Raw genomic sequence first — 21,606 nt, 5'->3', positions numbered from 1 at the left:
CACAAAAATGGAAAACAAAACATTTATACAAATACAATGTACACAAACAAACAATGGCCTATTTATACAACTTTAGCATCACTATACATAAATATAGATGAAACCTAACAACAACCATACAACTAAACCACCCAAAATGTTAAACAAGTCTCTAAATCTTACTCCAGAATTGAAGTAGTTGTGTTGAGATGATTCATTTTGTTCCTATCAAGCAAAACTGCAGCACCAGACACATAATTCAGCACAAACTATCATACAACTAGTTGGCAGCGATGCGATACGAAATTGAGGCAAATAATTACACTTGGAACATCGAGTCAATCGCCACCAAAGCACTGAAATCTCATATTTTTCGATCCAGGTTCCAGATTCTCGACTCCCCCTGGAGAAAGAGAGTAGACCAGTCGGTAAGTATATTAGTTATGAAACGGTGCACACCTCTAGAGTTCAGTGATGCACGCACCGTGAGGATGCACAAAGTCGTTAGTGTCGGTTGGTACGAAGGGAGGCCCACAGTAACTCTCCAGTAATTCTGATACAGACATACGAAGTTCACACAATTCGATTATATCCCAGAAGTCAAGATTTTGATGTTTTTATTTGTGTATGTGTGTGTTTGTGTGTGGAGAGGGAGAAATCAGACCAGAACCAGTTGTGAAATCAGCTTCCAGCTCGGGGAAACTATGCGCGAAAAATCCAAAGGCGGAAGTGTCTCCATCCATGAGAGTGTTGTTGAGATGCTGTGCGTTAGAATCTACGCTACTGAAAGATGACACGGACGCATCACCAATCCGAGGACGTGGATCCAGATAATTGCTAGGTGGACTAAAAGCGAAAGGCGAGCTACCAGCATAACCGGCTTCTGTCTTCACACATTTCCCGTTTATCATCTGAGACAGCTCTGAGTTCTGAGAAAGGAGCAGGTTTGGAGAAACGTCGATCTTTCTAGTATGAACAGGCCCATTGATAGCTCCTTGCATGCATGGTTGGATTGCTGATCCACAATTGTTGGACGTATTCGCCTGCTGCGTGTTCTCTGTTTTCACGAGTTGGGTATTTTGGGTATTCGAGATATGCTGTGCTGCAAGATAGAAATATTGGATATCAGAGAAAAACGAAAGTAAAAGTAGTTGAACGAACACAATGAAATATCATGTCTTACTTGGTGAGACGTGTGATCCGTTAGATGGAAGGTAAGGAGTGATTCGGTTTAAAGGGGCTCTACGCATCAGATCCGCCTGTTCGGAAAGCAAACGGTTGAATTCCAATATTTGTTCCTTCACCAACAACTTGAGATAATAAGCCTTGAAAAATTCTTGATTTTTATCTTCAAGCCTCTGCCAAACTGGAAACAAGCAGCAAGCAGGATTAACCGGATGGACATTCGAGCACAGTGATTCAACCAAGATGCCGATACAAAAATATAAGTTTTTCGAGCCCCATCAAGTCACTACTGCAACAAGTAGGGATAACTAATATAGTACTACTAGTATTTTATAAGAAATACACAAATTGATGCATCTTTCCAATACGAGATCACTATTGCTGATCGTTTCACAATCATCTCCCTACAATATATTCGTGGAGTTCGGAGAATTATAAAATACACTGATAGGTGCTAAAGATTGTGCAGTAATAATCAAAGACGAGACAGAAGCAGATAATCATACTCCACCTAATTCAGTCACACAAGGCTCGATGTTGCCCTGAACACTGAGAGCATTAACGACCTCTTTTTTATTCATGTAATGCTGAAGACACTGTTCAATACGATTTTGAACCTGAGATGAGAAACATACAATCCATCAGACGAATCCAGAGGCTCGTTGACATCAAAGCTGAACGGAATTGCTAAAACTACATCACAGCATTCATGAATAGCACACTTACATTATTTCTTCCTATTCATCAAATATGCAAACCAACCGTTCAAACTAATTCAATTCCAAAAGCTCACCAGTTGTATATCTTGAGTCGATAGTGTTCTGCCCTCCCCGCCATCCATTTCTCCGAATAGTGACCCCGGATGCAATCAGAGTACGAGTAAAAATATAAATCTTTCCGCAACACCTACGCTCCTGAATCACAGGCATGGGAAAAAGCACAAAGAAACAGAAACAGCTATAAGTCATGAAACTCGAACAGTTTTAAGCATCAGAAAAGGCAGAATACCAATTATGAATAAGAATATAGTGCTTCTATCAAAGTTTGCCATTTTTTCTTATTATTGAATTATTGAACCACAAAAGAAGAATGAAAAGGGAAACCTTGAACATTCCTACTACTATTCTAGGTTCAGAAAATAATATAAATTGAACAAAAATATATCTTTATTCTGCACTCTACTTCTCCTTTTTCTATTCCATTTATGGTTTGTCGGTTTCACAATTTGACCAAAAACAATACAAATTTGGAAGAAACTCAAAATTTAACTAAATCCCACAATCCCTGTTCATACAATACTTGATTTTTCTATCATTCAATAATTTTTACAGAAAAGGTTCATGGCTTGAGAATCAACAGCATCATTTAAACCAAGACAAATAGAAGATAACACAAAGAAAACAGCTAATTTGATGATGATTCATACAGAATATGTTATACAAATGGAAACAAAACACAAACAAACCCTATTTAATGCAAGCAGCATACCAGACAACAATCAAGCACAGATTTTTAAAAAAAAAGTAAAATTGAGCAAAATCATGGCAATAAATGAACTGGGCTGCACCTTTTCTTCACTTTCTGAAATTAATTAAGCAATGAATTGATTATACCTGTAGTTAATGAAGGGGGTGAGCAGAAGGGAAAAAGAAAGCAAATAAGAGTAAAAATACAATCTTTTTTTTTGTAGGAATGAACTGAATAATTTGTACAGAAACAGGGAGAAATGAGAGGTGAAGAAGTTGTTTGAGGTTAGTAGTTTGTATAAAGAGAATTTGATTCAAATGTTTGGTCTTTTTATTGTAGAAAGGGAAAGCTATGGAGATGACGTGGCTACACCCATTACATGTTCTTCTTTCTGCTTTTCTCTAGTGTAATTCCACTCTCTTCCTCCATCTCATTTCTCTCAATAATTATTCCAACTATATAGGAGATGATACACATTTGGGATTATATGCAATTAACATGAAATCTTGTGTTTTTAGGTAGTGTTATGTTATTCTTTTTCAAAATAAGTGAATTTGGATCAATCTAACATTGCTAGCACATGTATAACTACGCTATCATCGAATACATTTAACAAGCATTGAATATTGAAACAAAATCAAACAGAAAACTCATTGCCTACAAAAAGGCTAAAAAAGGAGATATTGTCCACAATAAGTGAAACAATACATTTGTCACCTTGTTTCCCTTTTTTGTTGTGTTTCCTACTCCACATGAATAGTCCATTATAGTCATGAATAGTAAATACAAAAATAAATACTAACTTCAAGAAGAAGGATGTGTGTTTCTTTTGCTTACCAGTCTTGTTTTGTTATTAACATAACTAAGTCATGTAAGAACGGCTATCTTGTGCTTATCAAGAAAAGGCCAAATTAATAAGTTCATGCAAGTAAATAAAATGGGCTTTCCGAGAAGGAACTACAAACTACTGATCTAAAAGGAATTCTTGAAAGATTTGATCTTTAACAGAATATTTGGCACAGAGTTGGAAAATCCCAGGAAGGATCACTGCACTCATTCATCAGTTCGAAATCCGAAAACTGCCCCTCATTCTCTCCCTTTTGGAAATAGAAACCTTCTTGTTGATGATGATCCATCACATATGCAGAAGCTTGATCCAAGTAGCTGCAACGAGGCGCTTCATTTCCTCCCACGAAGCAGCTCGAACGTGGCTTGTTCGCATCCTCGAAGTATGGTGGGTTCAAGACACTAATGTTGTTGTCACTACAAGTAGGATTAGTACTACTAGTAGAAGAAACAGTGTGTGTTTTTTGATTGTTGGTTAGGCCTTTCTTCTGGTTGAAAAGGTTTCTTATTTTCAAAGAGAGCGCAGGGTTGCAGGGAATGCTGTTGAAGAAGTTGGTCCTCGCATTTGAGCCACGAAGGAGGCAGGCCGCCTCATCATAGGCTCGAGCAGCCTCTTCAGCCGTGTCAAATGTCCCCAGCCACATCCTGATCTTTTGACTTGTGTTCTTGATCTCTGCGACCCATTTGCCCGAGGGCCTCTGTCTCACGCCCACGAACTTGCTTCTGGTGGTGTGACGACCTCGTGACTTGGAGGCTCCATGGTTGTTGTCCATGTCTTAGGATTGTTGAGGAGAAAGAGAAGTATGTTGGTCTTATACAAGGTGTTGGATTGTCCCATTTACTTGTCTTGTGTGGTTGGTTGCCTGATTTTTCAATGAAGATGTTTTGTCATTAGTCCTAAGCATGACAGGCTTTATCTTGTAATGAATGTTGATGGAAAATGATCGAGATTTGATAAGTTTAAGGATTATGAGTGAATGAAAGTACAAGCTTAGTAGTACTATTAGAATTTGGACATAGATTATGACGGTCAAATTGTCGAATGCTAGATGAACAAAAGTCAATTGTATCATTGTGTTGAACAGATTACAAAATGGGAGACTTGTATAAATAGTTTGACAGATCAAAATCCACTGGACATATACCACGATCGAAATCCAAAAACTATAAATCACCAACAAAATTACAAAAAATACCAATAAAGCAAATGGCCATGTATAACCAAATAACAGAGCAAATAGCCATATGTATAACCAAATCCTTGTATGACTTTAAAAACAACATGATGGGACCAAAACTGCGACAGATTTTGCCTCTCCGACAAAACCCCAACTGCACGATCGAACCAAACAAAACCACAACGGACCTCTTTGGTCGGAGGACCTCCATCATCCCCAACCAACCTTCACTGCAGAGAGAAGGAAAGCTCATTTTTTTCCTTTCACGATAGACAACTGCTTTTTACACATTATACAAGATAAGTCTACATTTGCTAGCAAAACGCATCCAAGCTCAGCCAACCCATCAAACAGGTTGGCGCACAAACCATTTGCAGATGAATGCTGCGGCATCTCTCATCTGAAAGAATCGAGGAACAATATACGAATGAGATAAATACAGAGGAGAAGAGGAGGAGCTGCTGCCCTTTCTCAGCTATGACCACTATGATGGCAGAATAGACTGCAGTGCAAGCTGTTGCTGAGGCTGTAAGGACGACCATGTTGAGGCAAGGGTCGATGGAGGCAGTGTATGCTGTAGTTGTCTCAACAAATTAATCATTCGATTAGCTGTTTGCTCTGTGGCGAGATCTTTGCCTTCACAGATAACCTGTAATCGAAAGAATGTCTCAATACTGAAAATAGCAAAGTGGTAAAGATTTAGATTGTACGAAACTAACCTCAGCAAATACAGAAACAATTTTAGGAAGATACTGGTTGTTGGGACCCAAAACTTCCGCATCAGATCTGTCACAGCGAGACAAGATTGTCAAATGTTTAATTGAAGAAGAAGTTGGGGCAGAATAATGTAAGCTGCTCACCTCTCGACCATTGAACAAAGCTGGTCGTGAACAACTTTTGCTTCGATGAGATCATTTTTAATTGGCAAGCAATTCAGCCAGGCAGGAATTACCTGTAATACAACCAACCATTAGAAGTGGGGCCTTAATCAAATATCCTGAAAACACTACACATAGCAGAACCAACTGAGCACTTCATAGTCAAGATAGGATCTCTATATCTAATCTTTATAATTCATGAAACAAATAACCAACTGAGCAAATACCTGAGCTGAATCAATGCTGTCACGATGGAATTGGCATATCTTTCCCAGAGCCGAGACAGCATTATCATATGCCATCACATTTTCCGGCTGTGAAGCATTGGGATGCCGAATAACAACATTTAGCCTTGAAAGAGCCTCTGAACAAAGTAATAGCCGAATTCAGCATAATATGTCAAGAAGAATATGTGTATTCTATAAGCACGTGCGCAAGTACATCTTACCTCCAACAAGAGGTTTGAACACAGAACCACCAAACTCGGCACACACACCAAGCCCATATACAGCAGCCTGAGAATAACAGTGAGGCAACTCAGAGATGCACATGTTACATAATTGACATCGTTATAAATTTGACTATTTAAGATGTAAGCAAACCTGGCGAACATCTGCATTTTCATCATTACATGCTTCTAACAGGAAAGGAAGATATGTATCATAATACCTGATCCAAATAAACAGAAATACATAAGAAATTAAACAGCTTCAACCAAATCCAAAATCTATGGCATCAGTACATACTTGAGAGCTGCTTCACGGCACTGTTCAGCCACATCATCAAATATGCAAATGGCAATTCTTCTCTCTTCAGCTGTCTTATCCTTACCCTGCCATGAAAGGGGGCAAGGCAAACTTAGAAAAAAAGGAAACACACACATAAAATAGATGGAGATGGACTACTAGTACTGTTAAAATTATCTTCCTCAATTCCTTAAGATCCTCTTCAACAAGAGTAAGCCATATACATAGAAAAGGAGGTCACGGCGACACATGTAAAAAATGAGACGTACCCACATCGGCATCAAATATGAGGACAATTCTTCGAAGAAAGGCAAGAAGGAGGCCTTAAATGTTTTAATCAGGGTTCCCAAAATTTCTCCAACCTGAACCACCAAACAAAAAAATATAAACGTTCAGTTAGGAGTATTAACATTTAACAACTAGGGAAGAGCTAAGCGGAGAGCAGAAAATGACTAACTTGGTCAAACACTTCTTCTTCTTGCTCGTTTTCCTCTTTTAGCAATTCTCCTTCCTCAGCATCAAAGTCTTCAGCCTTGGCTCTCTCCGACCTCTCTCTTTTTCTACTTGAGCTAGCTGTAAGCACCTGTTTTATCTCTTCAACGATGCTTCTAACCTGACCCTCATCTAAAAGCAGTCCAGCAACCTGAGAGGAGGAGAAGGCATAGTCAAATGTCAAATGGTTGTGTAGAACAATAAAATACATTTGCTGGTGGTATACTACATAAGTAAATGAAAATTCAGAGCATGAGTAAACAATTGACATAGCCATTCAAGCGTAAAGCTTATACCAAATGAAATCAATAAGGTAAGATAAATCAGCTACAGTCAATAACGAGTGAACAGGTTTCCAAATATCTCGTCTAAATCAGAGCCCCAAACTGCAGTGAGGCTTCTAAATATGTGTGCCGAAGCAGAAAATCTAGTAGCCAATTTAAACATGACATGAAAATGCTTAAGCGGAAAATATACTGCTACAGCTGATGAAAGATATACACATTAAAGTAAATAAACAGAAGGAAAAGATACTAACTACTCTCTGGCAACTAATCACTTTGAGGAGTTCAGGCCTCAGCCCAAAGAAAAAAACCAGAAGTTCACAGCATAGACAGAAACCCACTGAAGATGTGAAACCTAGATACAATAAACTTGCTCACTCACAGTCTCCTTTGTAATTGTGTAACAAACATAGAAGATGGATTATTTTTGTCATGCATCTATATTAGAGCTTTTAGCAAGCATACAATAAGGGACAGAAACAGTTAAACATCAAATATGAGCCAACTAGTTATGTTGGCCCAATAATTATTTATGTTCCAGCAATTTCAACAGTATATTTAATTGGTTATAAGTACCCACCTGGACACATTCATTCAGCGCGTCCAGCATATTTGCACATATCTCTGTATCAGGTTCCTGCATGATATAAAATAGCCTTATGTAACATCACATCTATCAAGCATTGCAACCAAAATTAGTTTCTTCACACAAGGAGGCAAGTCGGCACCTTATGTAGAGCTTCTACTAAGGCAGGAATAATGTAGTCAGACAACTGCTTAACATATTGCTCGTTACGGCCCTGAGCGATACCCTTCTCCACAGCCAATTTTGCAGATCGCAATAACTCCGGCATTGCTAGAAATGAATATCAAACATTCTTGAACATGCAGAGCATTTGTATACAGCAAGAATCACAAAATTAAGCAAGCCTATATTACCTGAAACAGCAGCTTTCCTGACTTCTTCGTGGAAATAAAATTTCAAAAGGGGAACCAAAATTGGCGCAACCTAAACCAAATATGATGAAGTGTGACAATCTGAAACAGTTCCAACTATCATATACAAAGCCAAATCCAATGTACATTCACCAACCTGATCAATCCATGGGTAGAAACCTTCCTTTAACTCATCAGCGTAGCAACACAGCATGTTACAAGCAGTGGCCTTCTCTTCGAGGACACTTGTTTTAATTCCTATTCTTTTGTCGCCGAGGGTGATGGTCTCCATGCTGGAATATAGTAAAAGGGTTGATTAAGAAATTGGTGCTAAGCAAAAATGACAAATCTATGCAGGGTGAGTTTAGAATGTTGACCCATTAGTATAGAGTATCAGCAAGAAATAGAACAGAGTATGATCAAATACATCAAAGTGGCTGGATTGGGTGTTCACTTTTAAACTTAAAGTGTCACTAAACATCCATATCAGTACAAAATTAAAGGACAAAAAAAAGAAAAGAATGGCCATTGCAGAAACAAGGAATGTATGAACGAAGGAAACCTTTCATCATCAGATTCATCAATTTCATTGTCGGAATCAGCAGATGTGATGGTCACATCAGGCTTTAGCTGGGCAGATTGAAGCAAAGGAGGCATGACTACGCTCATGTAAGGTAAGAAATCCTGTCCCAAGCACTTGCAAAGTCTGGCCCATGCCTACAGCAGAAAAGAAGGTAATAGTTACAGAAAATATAAAGAAGCATACAAAAACATTCAAGGTCATTCGCATTCGGGGGAACGTGGCATACTTGTAACATGTAACTAGTAGTGGGATCATCTGTCTCCAATTGTGAGCCTTGCAATGACATAAGAACATCCATTACCTTGAAATAGAAAACTGAGGGTTATTGATATGAAAGTGGCAATTGAGTTTCCAAGTCATTATAACATAGATTATAGTGCATAGGAATTAGGAAGAAAGAACAGAAGTAAGGAACCATCCAAAAATAAAAATGCCAGAACTATGTCACTGGTTCTTCACCTGCTTAGCATCCTCCTTGAATATGTCCTTTCCAACAGCCATCCCAACCAAGCTGATGCACTCCATGGCTTTGGCACGAAGCATGCGGTTAGACTTGTCCGTTGCATTGACCAATATAGTTTTCAGGTAAGGCATAACTGCTTCATAGTATTTCTTGAAAAGTTCCTGCCAGAACATCAAGTGATTAAGCATTCAAGTAGAGAAACCATAAACCATTACTAACTTACTGAAATCAATACAAGACTGCCATACCTGTGATGAATCTGCAACTGAAGCCAATGCAGTTAAGGCACCCTCCTGCACCATTTGTTTTGAATTCTGCAATTTATAGAACATAACTGGTTTAGATTATCACATATGCACTTGGACAGCAATAAATTATGTAATTTGTTTAGCATATCTTTTCCTCAGCTATTTGCACCTGTAGCAACACAAGAAGCTTGTGCACTATCCCATCCAAGTAAGGTGTCAAAATTTCTGGAGTGCAGTTTTCACTGAAGTTGAGAACAGCTGAGGCTGCATGTGCCTGTACTCGGGGACTTTGGATATCGTCCATAGATGCAGCTAATGCTGGCAACACTCGCTGATGGTACTGAACTTGCAAGTCTGGACCCAAATCAGTTGACAACTGGCCAATTGCATTTATGGCGGCCCATCTCACACGAGGATGGGGATGTTGGAAAGAATTCAGGACCATGTTCACCACTTGCTCAAGATTCTTAATCATTACCTATAGAAATAGATAACACAGGGAAATCTGTCAACCAAAGAAGTTACAAAACTAGGCCAGCAAAATTAAAGCCCTAGTCAAGCCAGTAATTAACAAATACAGCAAACATTTTTCCAAATTGTACCAATTAAAATGTTAATCAACAGATAAAAAGGCAAAGATGAGCAACTATCACCATGCACCATCAATGAACAAGACAGTCAACCAGATCAAGTCCCACTAAAAATGCAAAAACTAAAATATGAGCATGCATTGCTTTCCTGCCATAATCCGTGATGGAAGCATAAAAAATACCCTAAACTGCTATAAGTCAAATACTACATTAGTTATATAGCACCCAATACATTTTTGAGCATAACAGTCAATAGCCAAAGACCGAACAACCCAGGTCCCAGAGAACACTTAAATGGTTCAAAAGCAAGAAAAAAGCAACTCTCCGAGCTAACAATAATTACTACCTACACTCCTAGTCCTAAGTCCTAAGTAAGAAGTGTTGCAAGGATATTAACATAAAACAGACATCAGTGAGTTCGAGTGACACAAAAGTGCCCACATATATGAAATGTTCACCATATTTATACCTTGGAACAACCCTCAGCAATCTGTGCAAGGGCAATGAGAGCAGCATGATGCTTTTGCCACTCGGGAGCAGATAGGTAAGCCGGCAACTGCTCAGACGCCACAGGAACAATAGTGTTCCCACCAAGTGAGATTGCCAGCCTATCCAAACACTCCTGCCCAACGCTGTAATTACTTGTCTCGCCTGCGTCCTCATCCTTAGTCTCTGCACTGTGCCACGCCGGATCATCCTCCACATCCGTAAGCATCTTCATCAAGATAGAAAACGTCCTGCTAATGAACTGGGGCAGCTTCCGCATCATCCCAGGTGCTCTCTCTCGTGCTTCCGCAAGCGTAATCACAAATTCAATAGCCAAATGTCGCGTCCCTTCCTCCAAGCTCTCTGCCTCTGCTATCTGCAGCATCGACCCAACCACATCGACAATCTGCCTGCGCAGGAACCGCGGCTCCGTTCCAGCCAATTCAATCAGCAGCTCCAAAGCCTCCTGCGCGGTGGCTTCCTGCCCCGAGTTCAGAGCCTCAGTCAACGTCCTCATCATCGCAGGAAGTAAATCCTGGAACCTATCCCGATCATTTGAGCTAGATAAGCACTGGATAAAATTGATAACCGCGCTCAAAGCAGCAATCTTCACATCCGGATTGGGGGAACTATTGAGCACATTCAGAAACACCGTGTGCAAATCAGTGATATACGGAATCAGCGTTTCCCCGATAAATTGAGCCAATTGAGAGAACATCAGGAACGCGGATTCCTGCAATTTGGGCGACGTAGCAGTCACACATTGGAACATAAAGGGCAAAATCTCTGGCCACTGATTGTCGGGGATAAGCGATGAAGCGAGCTCGGAAACGGTGTCGCACAGCTTCTTAATGATCGATTTCGACTCCTCATTCTGGATAGCTGAAAGGAGGATGTTCTTCACCGCGGAGCGAGTGGACTCGGTGAGGTGCGGCCAGATGAATGATTCATCCCGAGTCAACTGCTTCCGGAGGAGGATTGCCGCCATGGCCCGCGACTCGAGGTGGACGGAGGACGAGAGCAGGTGAGCGAGCTTGAGCGCGAGCGAGTTAGGATCGTTCTGCTTCAGCAAATTGAAGATCGACTCAGCTTGCGACCGCTGCTCGTTGGCCGATGACATCAAATGCGAGATTAGGGTTTCAAATGGCGCCGGGTCCGGCCCCAGAACCGCCATCAGCTGCGCCTGCTGGAGCTGAGTCGCCTCCGCATCCATCGCGTCGATTCAGCAATTAGGGTTTGCTTTCGCTCTTTCAATTCCCTCGCGATATCTCCCTCGCAAAGATGGCGCTCTGCTATGTCGACAAGATAACCTCTCTCTTTCTCTGTCTCTCTCTAGAGCTTCACTCTCTATCTCACACACAGAGACCACGCACTGGAGGTGAATCTATAAATCTATCTGTATATATCTACACAGACGGAACGAGGGAGGGAATGTACAACTACGCGAAGCGTGGAGTACAAGTTTCCGAAGCCGAGTGAACTGGAGGGAAAATAAGGGGTGTGATAATGATGATGCTGGGGTTTCTTAAGACTAAAGTGGGCTTTGAATTATGATTTGCTGTTAATTAGGTGGAATCCAAATAAATAATACTACTAATAAGAAAAATAGTAGGAGTATTATTTTGTTGCTATTTTAATTATTGAATGGGGAATAATTGCTTCTATTTTGGATCATTTTTATACTACTATTGATATTGATTATTGAATGTGGGATATGATTGTAAAGATGGTTTGAGAATAAAAATAATGGAAGTTGTACATAAATTTTACTTAATATTGCAATAATTGCAATTTATACTTTTTGCCTAAGACTTGTCCTTTCATATGATTTATGTAAGAGCTATTAGTAGTATGTTATATTACTTCATCTCTTTGCATAGGTAAAATTAATGATATTTTTAATAAATGAAAGGTCAGAGCATTATATCAAAATAAAACAAAGCGAAATGGGCTTATGTGCATTTGTTCTGGCAAGATATTGACCATTTCTATTTGCGATTTAATATGTGCTACCGAGCATAGTAGATATTGATGAGATCCGAATATATGCAATGTTCGACATTCAACAATAAACAATGTCATCCATAAATTCAACATAATATCACAATAAATTCAATCACAATTAACATTCGATCCTGACAAGAATTGTACTACTACTACTATAGAGCTAGTAAGATGCCATAAAACAAGCAAAGAAAAAGAAACACAAATGAATAGTTGTATTTCTGTTTAGCATGTATTGATCCCATCCTTGCAATCCTTAGTCAAGTCATAAAAGGTCTCCACCTTCTTCTTGGCTCTATAGAGCACCTCAGTGTCCACCTCCACTCTCATATACCCGTCGAACTCAACGGGGCGTCCCCCGTTGAGCTGAGTCGTCTCGTTCCACCACTCGCTCGTGTTCCCCCACAGGTACCCGTAGTCATCCAGCAAGTGCACCTTGTAGTGCGACCTCAGCTTGTCGAAGTAGTTGTAGAACCCCTCGTTCGTCGCAACGTACAAGTTCCTCCACGGCGCCACCTCCCCTTGCAGCTTCGCCACTATGGCCTCGGGCGACGTGTCCGCGTCCAAGTGGGGCCACCGCTTCTTGTCCTGCGCCTTCTGTCCCCGAACAACGTGCACAGCATCGTAATCCCAGTCCATGCTCCCACTGATTGCGGAGACGATGTTCATCAGCCGCTTCGATTTCCACAGCGCCTGCCACGGCCTGTTGATGTACTTCCCGGCCTCACCCTCACACACGCGATACCAGTAGTTGCCCTTCTCCTCCGGACCACCAGCAAACTCTCGCCAGATAATCGAGCTTTTATCCTTACTCAGCTCCATCGGTGTCACCTTATAGCTCTCAACCTTCCTAACCGGGACATTCGCCTTATGCCCCCTCTCCCATCTCCTCCAATCCCTACGAAACTCGCGCTCCTCCACAATGGAAGCCGACTCTTTCAAATGCTCAAAGTCGAAGTAGAACCTAAAATCCTTCCCTTCCTCGTCCCTGCCACTCCTCGTGTAAGTAGACGCCAAGCATATGCTCAAATCCATCACCAACGTCCGGTTCAAGAACTGCGCTTCGCCTAGTGCACATAGAAAGCTCCAAAGATACTGATTCATCCCCTTGCAGTGATCTCCTCCCCTCGAGTAATACAAGTACTTCCCTCCCCTAAAAGCAGAATCCGTCCCCAATGTCGCGATCGTGTCATTGATCTCATCATCCCTAACGGCCGGAGGAGCACCCCTCGCCCTCTGACCACTCCTCGTCCCATTCCCCCTACTCCTAAAACGTCGAGCATTGACTCCAGAGTGCCATCGCCCGGCCCTCACCACCTTAACACTACAATCATCCTTAAAACCAATCCTATACCTACGAAAATCCCTATACCGCCTCCAAGACTTCTCCTTCCGGTTCCTAAACCTCCACGACACGTCACACTCATCCGGCCTCGTCCCATTCACCGGGGCTTGGTACTCCAAGAACACAATCCCCTTGAAAGTCCTCAAGTTAAACCTCTGGATCGCGATCAAGACCCTCGGGTCCGAGCAATTCACAACAGACGAATCAACATCCTCACAACCGGGCTTCAGAGTCACGTTCTTCCCGAGTGCCTCCTCAGATTTCTCAATGGTGGCCTCGGTTATAGACCCCACAGGGCTCACCGCGGGTGCATAGGCAACGTCCTCACCGGTCCTGAGGACCGATGAGTCCGTCTGAAATGTGGCGTTTTCGACATCGGTGAAGACCTTAGTGAGAGCCCTAGATGACTCCCATGGGTCAGGGGGTTGGTATGTGATTGCAATCACACTGAAAATCAACACTGAGAACACAAACACTGAGAAACACACATTGCTTATCAGCTTTATCACGTTCTGCCCAATGGGATCTGTTTGATTCACTTCTTTCATCTAATAATCTAAGCAAGGCAACAAATCCCCAAATTCCACTCAAATCCACTTCATACAGACTAAACAAATCTATATAATAATCTAAAGCCAAAAAATAGGATCTTGAGCCTTTACTAGAAGCATAAAATGAAACTACCACGAACAAGAAAAGCTCGGATCTTGAACTCGAACAAAATTGCAGATGGAGGAGTGATTACCAATTATCTAAGACGGACCCTCGATTTCTATGAACAGAAATGGAAGCAAGATTGGATCTGGAGGTGTGAATTTGGAGAAAACAAATGGGATTGAAAAGAGCCCTTCGCTGCTAACGCAAGTTTTTAGGTGAGTGAGTGTTTGTCTTAAACTTGAAGAAACAGCAATCCAAGAGATGTAATTAGTTACGAATTTAGAGTGAGATTTGTGGCAAATATGAAAGAAAATTAAGCTTCAAGATCATGAACACTGTGGGTCCCAGCTGAAGTCCAGTCAGTTTCATCACTATTGTGTCGGCTGTGTTTTGTTTGGGCCGGGCCTTCATGTGAGACCCATTTTTCGGCCCATAACTGGTTCCCAATATCATCGAACTTTTGAAAAGTTAGATTTTTCCCACAAATTTTTAACTTCGCAAATAATATTACAAACTTTATTCAAGTTTTATTACTTTTTTCATCGGCGAAAAATTTATGGCAAATAATTTAGTGTGATAGGGATGATAAAACCGCCTACCGATAGGCGGTTTTAACGTCTCCTACTGTGAATGTCCAAACATCGCAACCAATTAAGTCAGATATTTGAATCTTGAATGTTAGTATTTCAACTTTCAGCAGCTATGAAGCAAGTCATATTCAACCATTAACAATAACAACAAATGAAAAAAAGGATAAAAAATGGATATTAACCCCACAAAAATGGAAAAAAGACAAAAATGTGTTCTTGTTTGAAACATTAGGAATGAATAACTGAATGTGATACCTAAGTAGAATCGTCGTTTCTGTTCACAATAAAGAATGAATTAAATGAAAGAATAGAAGCTGCTTCACTAGTGCTCAACAAAGTGTGAGTGATTACCTTGCCTTGAGAGGCTAGAACTGCATCCAATGCTGCTCTTTTCACTTCAATGTTTAACCGAGCTAACCTTGTGTTCTTCCATCCTCAGTTGATCTCCTTCAGTCAAGTCGTCTACGGAGGAGATGTTTCTCATATGCTTCTCGACCGAGTCTTTGTCCTCGTCATCGACAGATTCAAACTATAGACAATGCAATTATAAGACTCTTGAAATAACACAACCTAATCTTGAAAAGGAATAACACAGATGGTTGTTTCTACCTCAACTTTGTCAAGATCCACATTCCCATCCTTGAGAAACAATACGAAATCTTGAAAATGCTCGGCTGTAGGCCGGTAATGCCCACTGTGAGGCCAGACCGCCTGTTGAAATCCAAAAATGATGATCAATGTGGAAGAAAATAACCACTGAGGATTGTGAAGATATACCTTTAAGACGCCTTTATCAGCGACGATCCTCCCAGCAGCCAGCGTGGCTCCTCCGGCCAAGAAGCTAGAGTGCTGAAACGAGCCTTTCTTTTTCTGCGAGACGTATAAGGTCCTGGACGTGCTAAGGACAAATATCCACTTGCAACCCTTTGGTTCGTCTATGGTGTCAAGAAGCTCCCCAGTTTTCTTGTACAAGAGCTTCCCATCCTCCACTTCAACTTCATAAGCCTCCATCTCCCTCTACAAACAACAAATCACTAGTCAATATGGAATCCTTATTAACAAAAATCGAGCTTTAAGGTACGTTAAATGCACCGGTCCAAGGTACTTGATGCACTGCTGTTGAAGCTTAGAACGAGGGCACTTCTCCGTAAGATTAACTTCCTTCCCCTCTCCTATATCTAGCCTGCAACCATTTCGAAAAAGGTCATCAAATATTTCAGATTCTAGCTGCAGACACTATTGATGAATTACCAGTAGAAGAAGGGCTCTTTGCTTTGAAGATTCAGCCATTCCATGTAATAGAAATGTAGATTGTGTCCATAACGGTGTCGTGGATCGATCTAGCAAACAAATTAAGAAAATCGAAATCAGTATCTTCTCCAATCCTCATTGCTACTAATCATACTCACAGCTTCGAGCCAGTGCTGCAAGGCGAGTATCTGAGCTTTGCTGTTCTGTGATAAGCCTTTTCCAACCTGAAACACATAACTTTTTTAGGTGAAAAACAGACAATTAAGCAACCAAAATGAATCTACCTTGGCAGCCCTTGTTCTTGCTCTTGACCAACGAGAGATTGATGTCTCGTGCTTCTCAATGTCGAAGAACGAAATGGAGCTCCTATTGAGCTCTGCAGAATCCAACAAATTCCACCACCTCTGCTCAATGCTCAATCAGAACAGCACAATCAGCAAGCGTTCGCCTGGTCCGGAAGCTCTTGTAGACCTTCTGCAACTTTATAGCAGCCGATTCTTGGTCATCACCTTGAGCCTCAATCAATCTCATGGTTTCACTTTTCTTGGCTCTAAACCTCAGATACCCGACCGGACCGGGCTTATCACTCTCTAGAAAACACAAATTGATAGTCCACCATAAACAATATCTAAACACCCATAGAATCATAGTATTAACCAAACAAAATCCAAAACTAAGCACCAATTCAACTCATTGATTCAGCTGAAGTAACTGTAAATGCAAGAGCCAAATTACAAAGAAGAGTATGTTTCAAGAAAACGAGCAGTTTTTAGTTTGTAAGAATAACGGAGAAGCTGAAATTACAAGGAAAAAAGAAAAAAAAGGTGAAATCTTCATACCTGAATCAATGCCAAACAGAAAGTTCTTGAACTATAAACCAAAAACACCAATCCTACGAATTGCATGTGTGTGTGTATATATGAGAAGCACAGCTGTACGGGTGGGATGGAGGAACGCGTAGCATAAACATAAGAATTTCATTTACCATTATTACTACCATAAGATTTTACTCTGTATAATTATTTCTTCAAGAGATTACTCTCTTAAGTAATTTGGTGTAGATGTTTGTAAGCTGTTCAACATTTATAGAATTATTGCATGAATTATACAAAATATTCTCTCAATCATCAAACAAAATATTTTGTTTGAATCTTGATTTGCACTTTTAACAGCTATGAACCAAGTCATATTTTTCAACACACCATCAACCATTAACAAGAACAACAAAGAAAAAGGGATAAATAAATGTAAAATTTTCGTATTGAATTTCAAGGGAATTGTGATTTATACAAAACTCCACAAGATTTTACAGTGTCCACCTCATTTTTTGGGATGGAAAGAACGAAAAAAAATATGTTCCTGTTCGAAACATCATCAATGAATAACTGAAAATATTCCTAAGTAGAATAGTACTAGGAATGAATTGAATGAAAGAATTGAACCTGCTTCACTAGTTGCTAAAAAAAACTAGTGCCTTTATAGGATAGAACTGCATCCAATGCTGCAGCTGCTCGCGCGAGAAAGGTTGCTCCCGGATGGCGTTGATGCACGAGAAGGGAAGTTGATTCTCAGGCGGCGTCTGCTTCGTGGAGATAGATTCACTTGCTCCAACGCGTGAGTCTGGAGCCCCTGTGGATAGTCTCTCAAGCAGCCAATCCGAGGTCCAGCTCCCGTGCTCCACTTGCAAGACAGTTGCTTCCCCAATTGGTAGGACATTGTTCCCTTGTGTGAGTTAATTCGTTGGAGTATGGATTCCTCCATGATTGTCTCCTCTTTCGTGTCTTCTTCTTTTTCCTCGGAGATGTTGATCTGTACCACACCGTTGCCTGATTTTGGAGCAGGAGGCTCTTCTGCTAGGATGAAGCTTCTGGTTGGGGATTCAGCTGTTTTCACTTCAATGTTTAGCCTTTCTAATAAGAAATCTCTACTCGGTATCTGGAGAGTGAGGTTGCTAGAGCTACGTGGCGCATGTAGCTCGGACGAGTTAACCTTGTATTCGACAATGTGTTCTTTCATATCCAGCTGCTCTCTTTCAGTCAAGTCGTCTCCGGAGGAGATGTTTCTCATGTGCTTCCCGACTGATTCTTTATCCTCGTCATCAACAGAATCGAACTGTAAACAATGCAGAGAAAAGTTAAGCACAAAACCTCTCAAATCACATAAATAATCTTCAAACTGATAAAAGAATAAGGCTGGTTGTTTTGTTTCTACCTCAACTTTGTCAAGATCCACATAGTTATCCTTGAGAAATGATACGAAATCTTGAAAATTCTCGGCTGTAGGCCGGTAATGCCCACTGTGAGGCCAGACCGCCTGTTGAAATCCAAAAATGGAAGTGTTCAATAATCAATGTGAAAGAAATAAGCAATTCTAGCAGATTGAGGATTATGAAGATATGCCTTTAGGACGCCTTTGTCAGCTACGATCCTCCCAGCAGCCAGCGTGGCTCCTCCGGCCAAGAAGCTAGAGTGCTGAAACGAGCCTTTCTTTTTTTGTGATACGTATAAGGTCCTGGACGTGCTAAGGACAAATATCCACTTGCAACCCTTTGGTTCATCTATGGTGTCAAGAAGCTCCCCTGTTTTCTTGTACAAGAGCTTCCCGTCTTCCACTGCAACTTCGTAAGCCTCTCTCTCCCTCTACCAACAGCAAATGGCTAGTCAAAACGCAATCCTCTATGAACTCTTTAATAAAAATCGAGCTTAAAGTTATGTTAAACTCACCGGTCCAAGGTACTTGATGCACTGGTGTTGAAGCTTAGAACGAGGGCACTTCTCCGAAAGGTTAACTTCCTTCCCCTCTCCTATATCCAGCCTGCACGGTTGCAGCTATTTCGTTAGCTTCATCACAATACGATAAGGTCATCAAACATTTAAGATTATTACCAGTAGAAGAAGGGCTCTTTGCTTTGAGAATTCAGCCAATTCAAGTAATAAAAATGTAGATTGTGTCCATAACGGTGTCGTGGGTCAATCTAGAAAACAGAAAAATCGAAATAAGTATCTTCTCCTCATTGCTACTGCATACCGAACCATAGTAATTACAACGAACAAGCATACTCACAGCTTCGAGCCAGTGCTGCAACGCGAGTTTCTGAGCTTTGCTATTCTGTGACAAACCTTTTCCAACCTGAAACCAACAAGGACAAACACATTTTTTAGGTGAAAAACAGATTCACAGAGAAGCAAGTGATGGCAGCAACCAAAATCTACCTTGGCAGCCCTTGTTCTTGCTCTTGACCAACGAGAGATTGCTGTCTCGTGCTTCTCAATGTCAAAGAACGAAATGGAGCTCCTCTTGAGCTCTGCAAAATCCAACACCTTCCACCAGCTCTGCTCAATCAAAACAGCACAATCAGCAAGCTTTCGCCTTGTCCGGAAGCTCTTGTAGACCTTCTGCAACTTTATAGCAGCCTCGTGTTTGGGGCTGCTCGGATCCAGGATCAATGAATTTGGCTGTGGCATGGTGTTCCCCGATCTAGACAACAAGGCAACCGATTCTTGATCATCGACTTGAGCCTCAATGAATCTCATGGTTTGAGTTTTCTTGGCTCGAAACCTGAGAGATCCTTCTCTCGAGAGCTTCCCATTGAAGCTCGAAGATCGAACCGGTGTGCTCCTCTCATCACTCTCAAGTTTGGACGAATTTGTAAGCACTGATTCAAATCCATTCTCCAAATCAAAGAAGAAACTAAGTGGACATGAACAAGATACCCCCATACAATTTTGGATGATGGATTGAAGAAGAATGCTCTTTGTGACCTGTTGATGAACAATTATTTCAGAAAAAAATAACCCTTTCTTGAGTTCAAAATCAAAATAAAATCATCAAAGCACAAAAACAGAATTGTGAATAACACACACACAACCAACAATCCCTTCATTTCAATAACTAGTTGAGTTGGTGAATATAAGAAAATCATATGGTGCAAATTTGCATATTCAAACCAAGATTTACACAAAATGGGACTCCACCATAATCCAAAATCTTATATCTAAACACCCACAAAATCATACACAACATTTAACCACACACACACGCACAAAATTTGAATTGAAAGAGATGTATCCAACCACAACAATCAAGTGACAGGTGATTACCACAAAGCCCATTTGCAGAAATGAGAGAGACAAAATCCAAAATTAAACAACAATTCAACTCACTGATTCAGCTTAGGTAACTGTAAATGCAAGAACAAAATTACATAGAAGAAAAAGATGAAATCTTTATACCTGAATCAATGCCAAACAGCAAGTTCTTGAAATTTGAATGAAAAAAACAGCAAAAGGGTCTCTAATTCAGCTGGTTTTTTTATACTCCTGTATCTGATTTGTTATAGGCTAGATGTAGCTGTGATCTTCGTGTGTGTGTTTATATATAGACGAAGCAGAGCTGTACGAGGGTGGTGGGGTGGGGTGGAGTGGAGTGGGGTAGGGAGGAGGAGCACGTGGCATAGACTTTGAAAGACTTAATTTCATTTTTATCATATTTTATTTTTAATATGAAATGTAAATGTAAATGTAATGGAGTATGGTAGAGTATTTTTTTTATGGTATTTATAATTTATTTTCTATTTTGACCTAGTCGTTGTATTTTTTCCACCAACAAACAATTTGTGGCTCTGAAAATTGCTCCACTCAATTTGAGTCATTGAGTACATAAACTCATTCATGTAAGAATTTTTCATTTTAAGAAAAAAATTAGTACTACTATATATTTACCTTTATCATGTAATTCTAGTTTTCTACCCTTATCATATTATTTTCATTTATAAATTCTATGTAAAATGGAAATCAGAGTTTTCTTCTTGCTCGAGGTTGAGTCAACTCCTATTAAAAGATTGTGTAGACTGTAGAATATTCTTCATTTTCCCCTAGTCTTGAAAAAAAATACAATATCGTAGCTTAACTTGCAAGAATATCTCAAACAAGTATAATTAATATTTTTTGAGTGAATTTTGGGCACCAATATCATTGACTTAGTATAATAGTGATTACTGTCATATTTGTATGGAGACATGGAGTATTAAATTTGGCGTGGATGTTCTTAACCAGTTGCTCAACAATTATATACCATTGCTTGTTCAAACAAATAATTATACAAAATACTCTCTTCACAATAAATAATTAGAATATTGTGAGTGGAATAGGAGTCACAGCTAAATAGTACTAGTACTATTATTTATTAAAAAATATAATTAAATATAAATGAGGAAATTGGCGAGTGATGGAATAAATTGCTAAGTATATTATTGTTATAGCGTAAAAATAAATTAATCTTTGGGACATTTAAAATAATAAAAATAAACAGTTTTATTGTTAACGACGAGAATCATGTGCGATTTATGTTCATTTTCTTCGTAACCAAATGAGTGAATATAAGAATAAATTGATAATTT

General features: G+C 40.2%; 4 protein-coding genes and 2 pseudogenes across 8 annotated transcripts; all 6 read right to left on the bottom strand.

Annotated features, from left to right (window-relative positions):
• Positions 1 to 8: 8 nt before the first annotated feature.
• On the bottom strand, positions 9 to 3,075 carry LOC125211974 (uncharacterized). Of its 4 annotated transcripts, none has more exons than XM_089067432.1 (8): positions 3,011 to 3,075; positions 2,732 to 2,777; positions 1,958 to 2,078; positions 1,676 to 1,781; positions 1,163 to 1,345; positions 644 to 1,081; positions 464 to 532; positions 9 to 382 (listed from the first exon to the last, which is right to left on the bottom strand). In XM_089067432.1, the coding sequence occupies exons 3-8, from the start codon at positions 2,003 to 2,005 to the stop codon at positions 318 to 320; spliced, it is 909 nt and encodes a 302-aa protein (XP_088923558.1). In that variant the 5' UTR covers positions 2,006 to 2,078; positions 2,732 to 2,777; positions 3,011 to 3,075; the 3' UTR covers positions 9 to 317. The 4 variants fall into 4 exon arrangements, with proteins under 4 accessions (XP_088923558.1, XP_047967906.1, XP_088923557.1 ...); XM_048111949.2 differs by lacking the exon at positions 2,732 to 2,777 and having other exon boundaries at positions 9 to 217; positions 303 to 382; positions 2,778 to 3,065; XM_089067431.1 differs by having other exon boundaries at positions 2,732 to 3,066.
• Positions 3,076 to 3,485: 410 nt separating this feature from the next.
• LOC125212856 (ethylene-responsive transcription factor ERN1 pseudogene) lies at positions 3,486 to 4,414 on the bottom strand (annotated as a pseudogene).
• A 113-nt stretch (positions 4,415 to 4,527) lies between these two features.
• LOC125212855 (uncharacterized) lies at positions 4,528 to 11,819 on the bottom strand. The gene is made up of 19 exons (XM_048113132.2): positions 10,345 to 11,819; positions 9,455 to 9,763; positions 9,286 to 9,351; positions 9,034 to 9,198; positions 8,801 to 8,875; positions 8,554 to 8,708; positions 8,149 to 8,284; positions 7,995 to 8,064; positions 7,784 to 7,911; positions 7,636 to 7,692; positions 6,737 to 6,922; positions 6,549 to 6,641; positions 6,280 to 6,365; positions 6,136 to 6,202; positions 5,982 to 6,048; positions 5,761 to 5,897; positions 5,516 to 5,607; positions 5,375 to 5,441; positions 4,528 to 5,304 (listed from the first exon to the last, which is right to left on the bottom strand). Exons 1-19 carry the CDS (start codon positions 11,572 to 11,574, stop codon positions 5,140 to 5,142), a joined length of 3,351 nt encoding a protein of 1,116 aa, XP_047969089.1. The 5' UTR covers positions 11,575 to 11,819; the 3' UTR covers positions 4,528 to 5,139.
• A 603-nt stretch (positions 11,820 to 12,422) lies between these two features.
• Positions 12,423 to 14,641, bottom strand: LOC125215379 (uncharacterized). The gene has a single exon (XM_048116782.2). The coding sequence runs from the start codon at positions 14,256 to 14,258 to the stop codon at positions 12,591 to 12,593; it is 1,668 nt and encodes a 555-aa protein (XP_047972739.1). The 5' UTR covers positions 14,259 to 14,641; the 3' UTR covers positions 12,423 to 12,590.
• A 501-nt stretch (positions 14,642 to 15,142) lies between these two features.
• LOC125211814 (IQ domain-containing protein IQM2-like) lies at positions 15,143 to 16,869 on the bottom strand (annotated as a pseudogene). The gene is made up of 7 exons (XR_016137383.1): positions 16,493 to 16,869; positions 16,367 to 16,432; positions 16,209 to 16,297; positions 16,050 to 16,140; positions 15,735 to 15,974; positions 15,567 to 15,668; positions 15,143 to 15,486 (listed from the first exon to the last, which is right to left on the bottom strand). The product of XR_016137383.1 is annotated as an IQ domain-containing protein IQM2-like (transcript).
• A 585-nt stretch (positions 16,870 to 17,454) lies between these two features.
• LOC125211813 (IQ domain-containing protein IQM2-like) lies at positions 17,455 to 20,543 on the bottom strand. The gene is made up of 8 exons (XM_048111750.2): positions 20,441 to 20,543; positions 19,421 to 19,969; positions 19,272 to 19,337; positions 19,094 to 19,182; positions 18,932 to 19,022; positions 18,608 to 18,847; positions 18,420 to 18,521; positions 17,455 to 18,320 (listed from the first exon to the last, which is right to left on the bottom strand). The coding sequence occupies exons 2-8, from the start codon at positions 19,925 to 19,927 to the stop codon at positions 17,685 to 17,687; spliced, it is 1,731 nt and encodes a 576-aa protein (XP_047967707.1). The 5' UTR covers positions 19,928 to 19,969; positions 20,441 to 20,543; the 3' UTR covers positions 17,455 to 17,684.
• Positions 20,544 to 21,606: the final 1,063 nt, after the last annotated feature.

This window comes from Salvia hispanica, chromosome 3 (genome assembly GCF_029641045.1).
Source record: "Salvia hispanica isolate PSC_SH4W2 chromosome 3, Shi_PSC_v1, whole genome shotgun sequence".
Taxonomy (NCBI): Eukaryota; Viridiplantae; Streptophyta; class Magnoliopsida; order Lamiales; family Lamiaceae; genus Salvia; species Salvia hispanica.
This window is presented reverse-complemented; position numbering and strand designations above follow the sequence as displayed.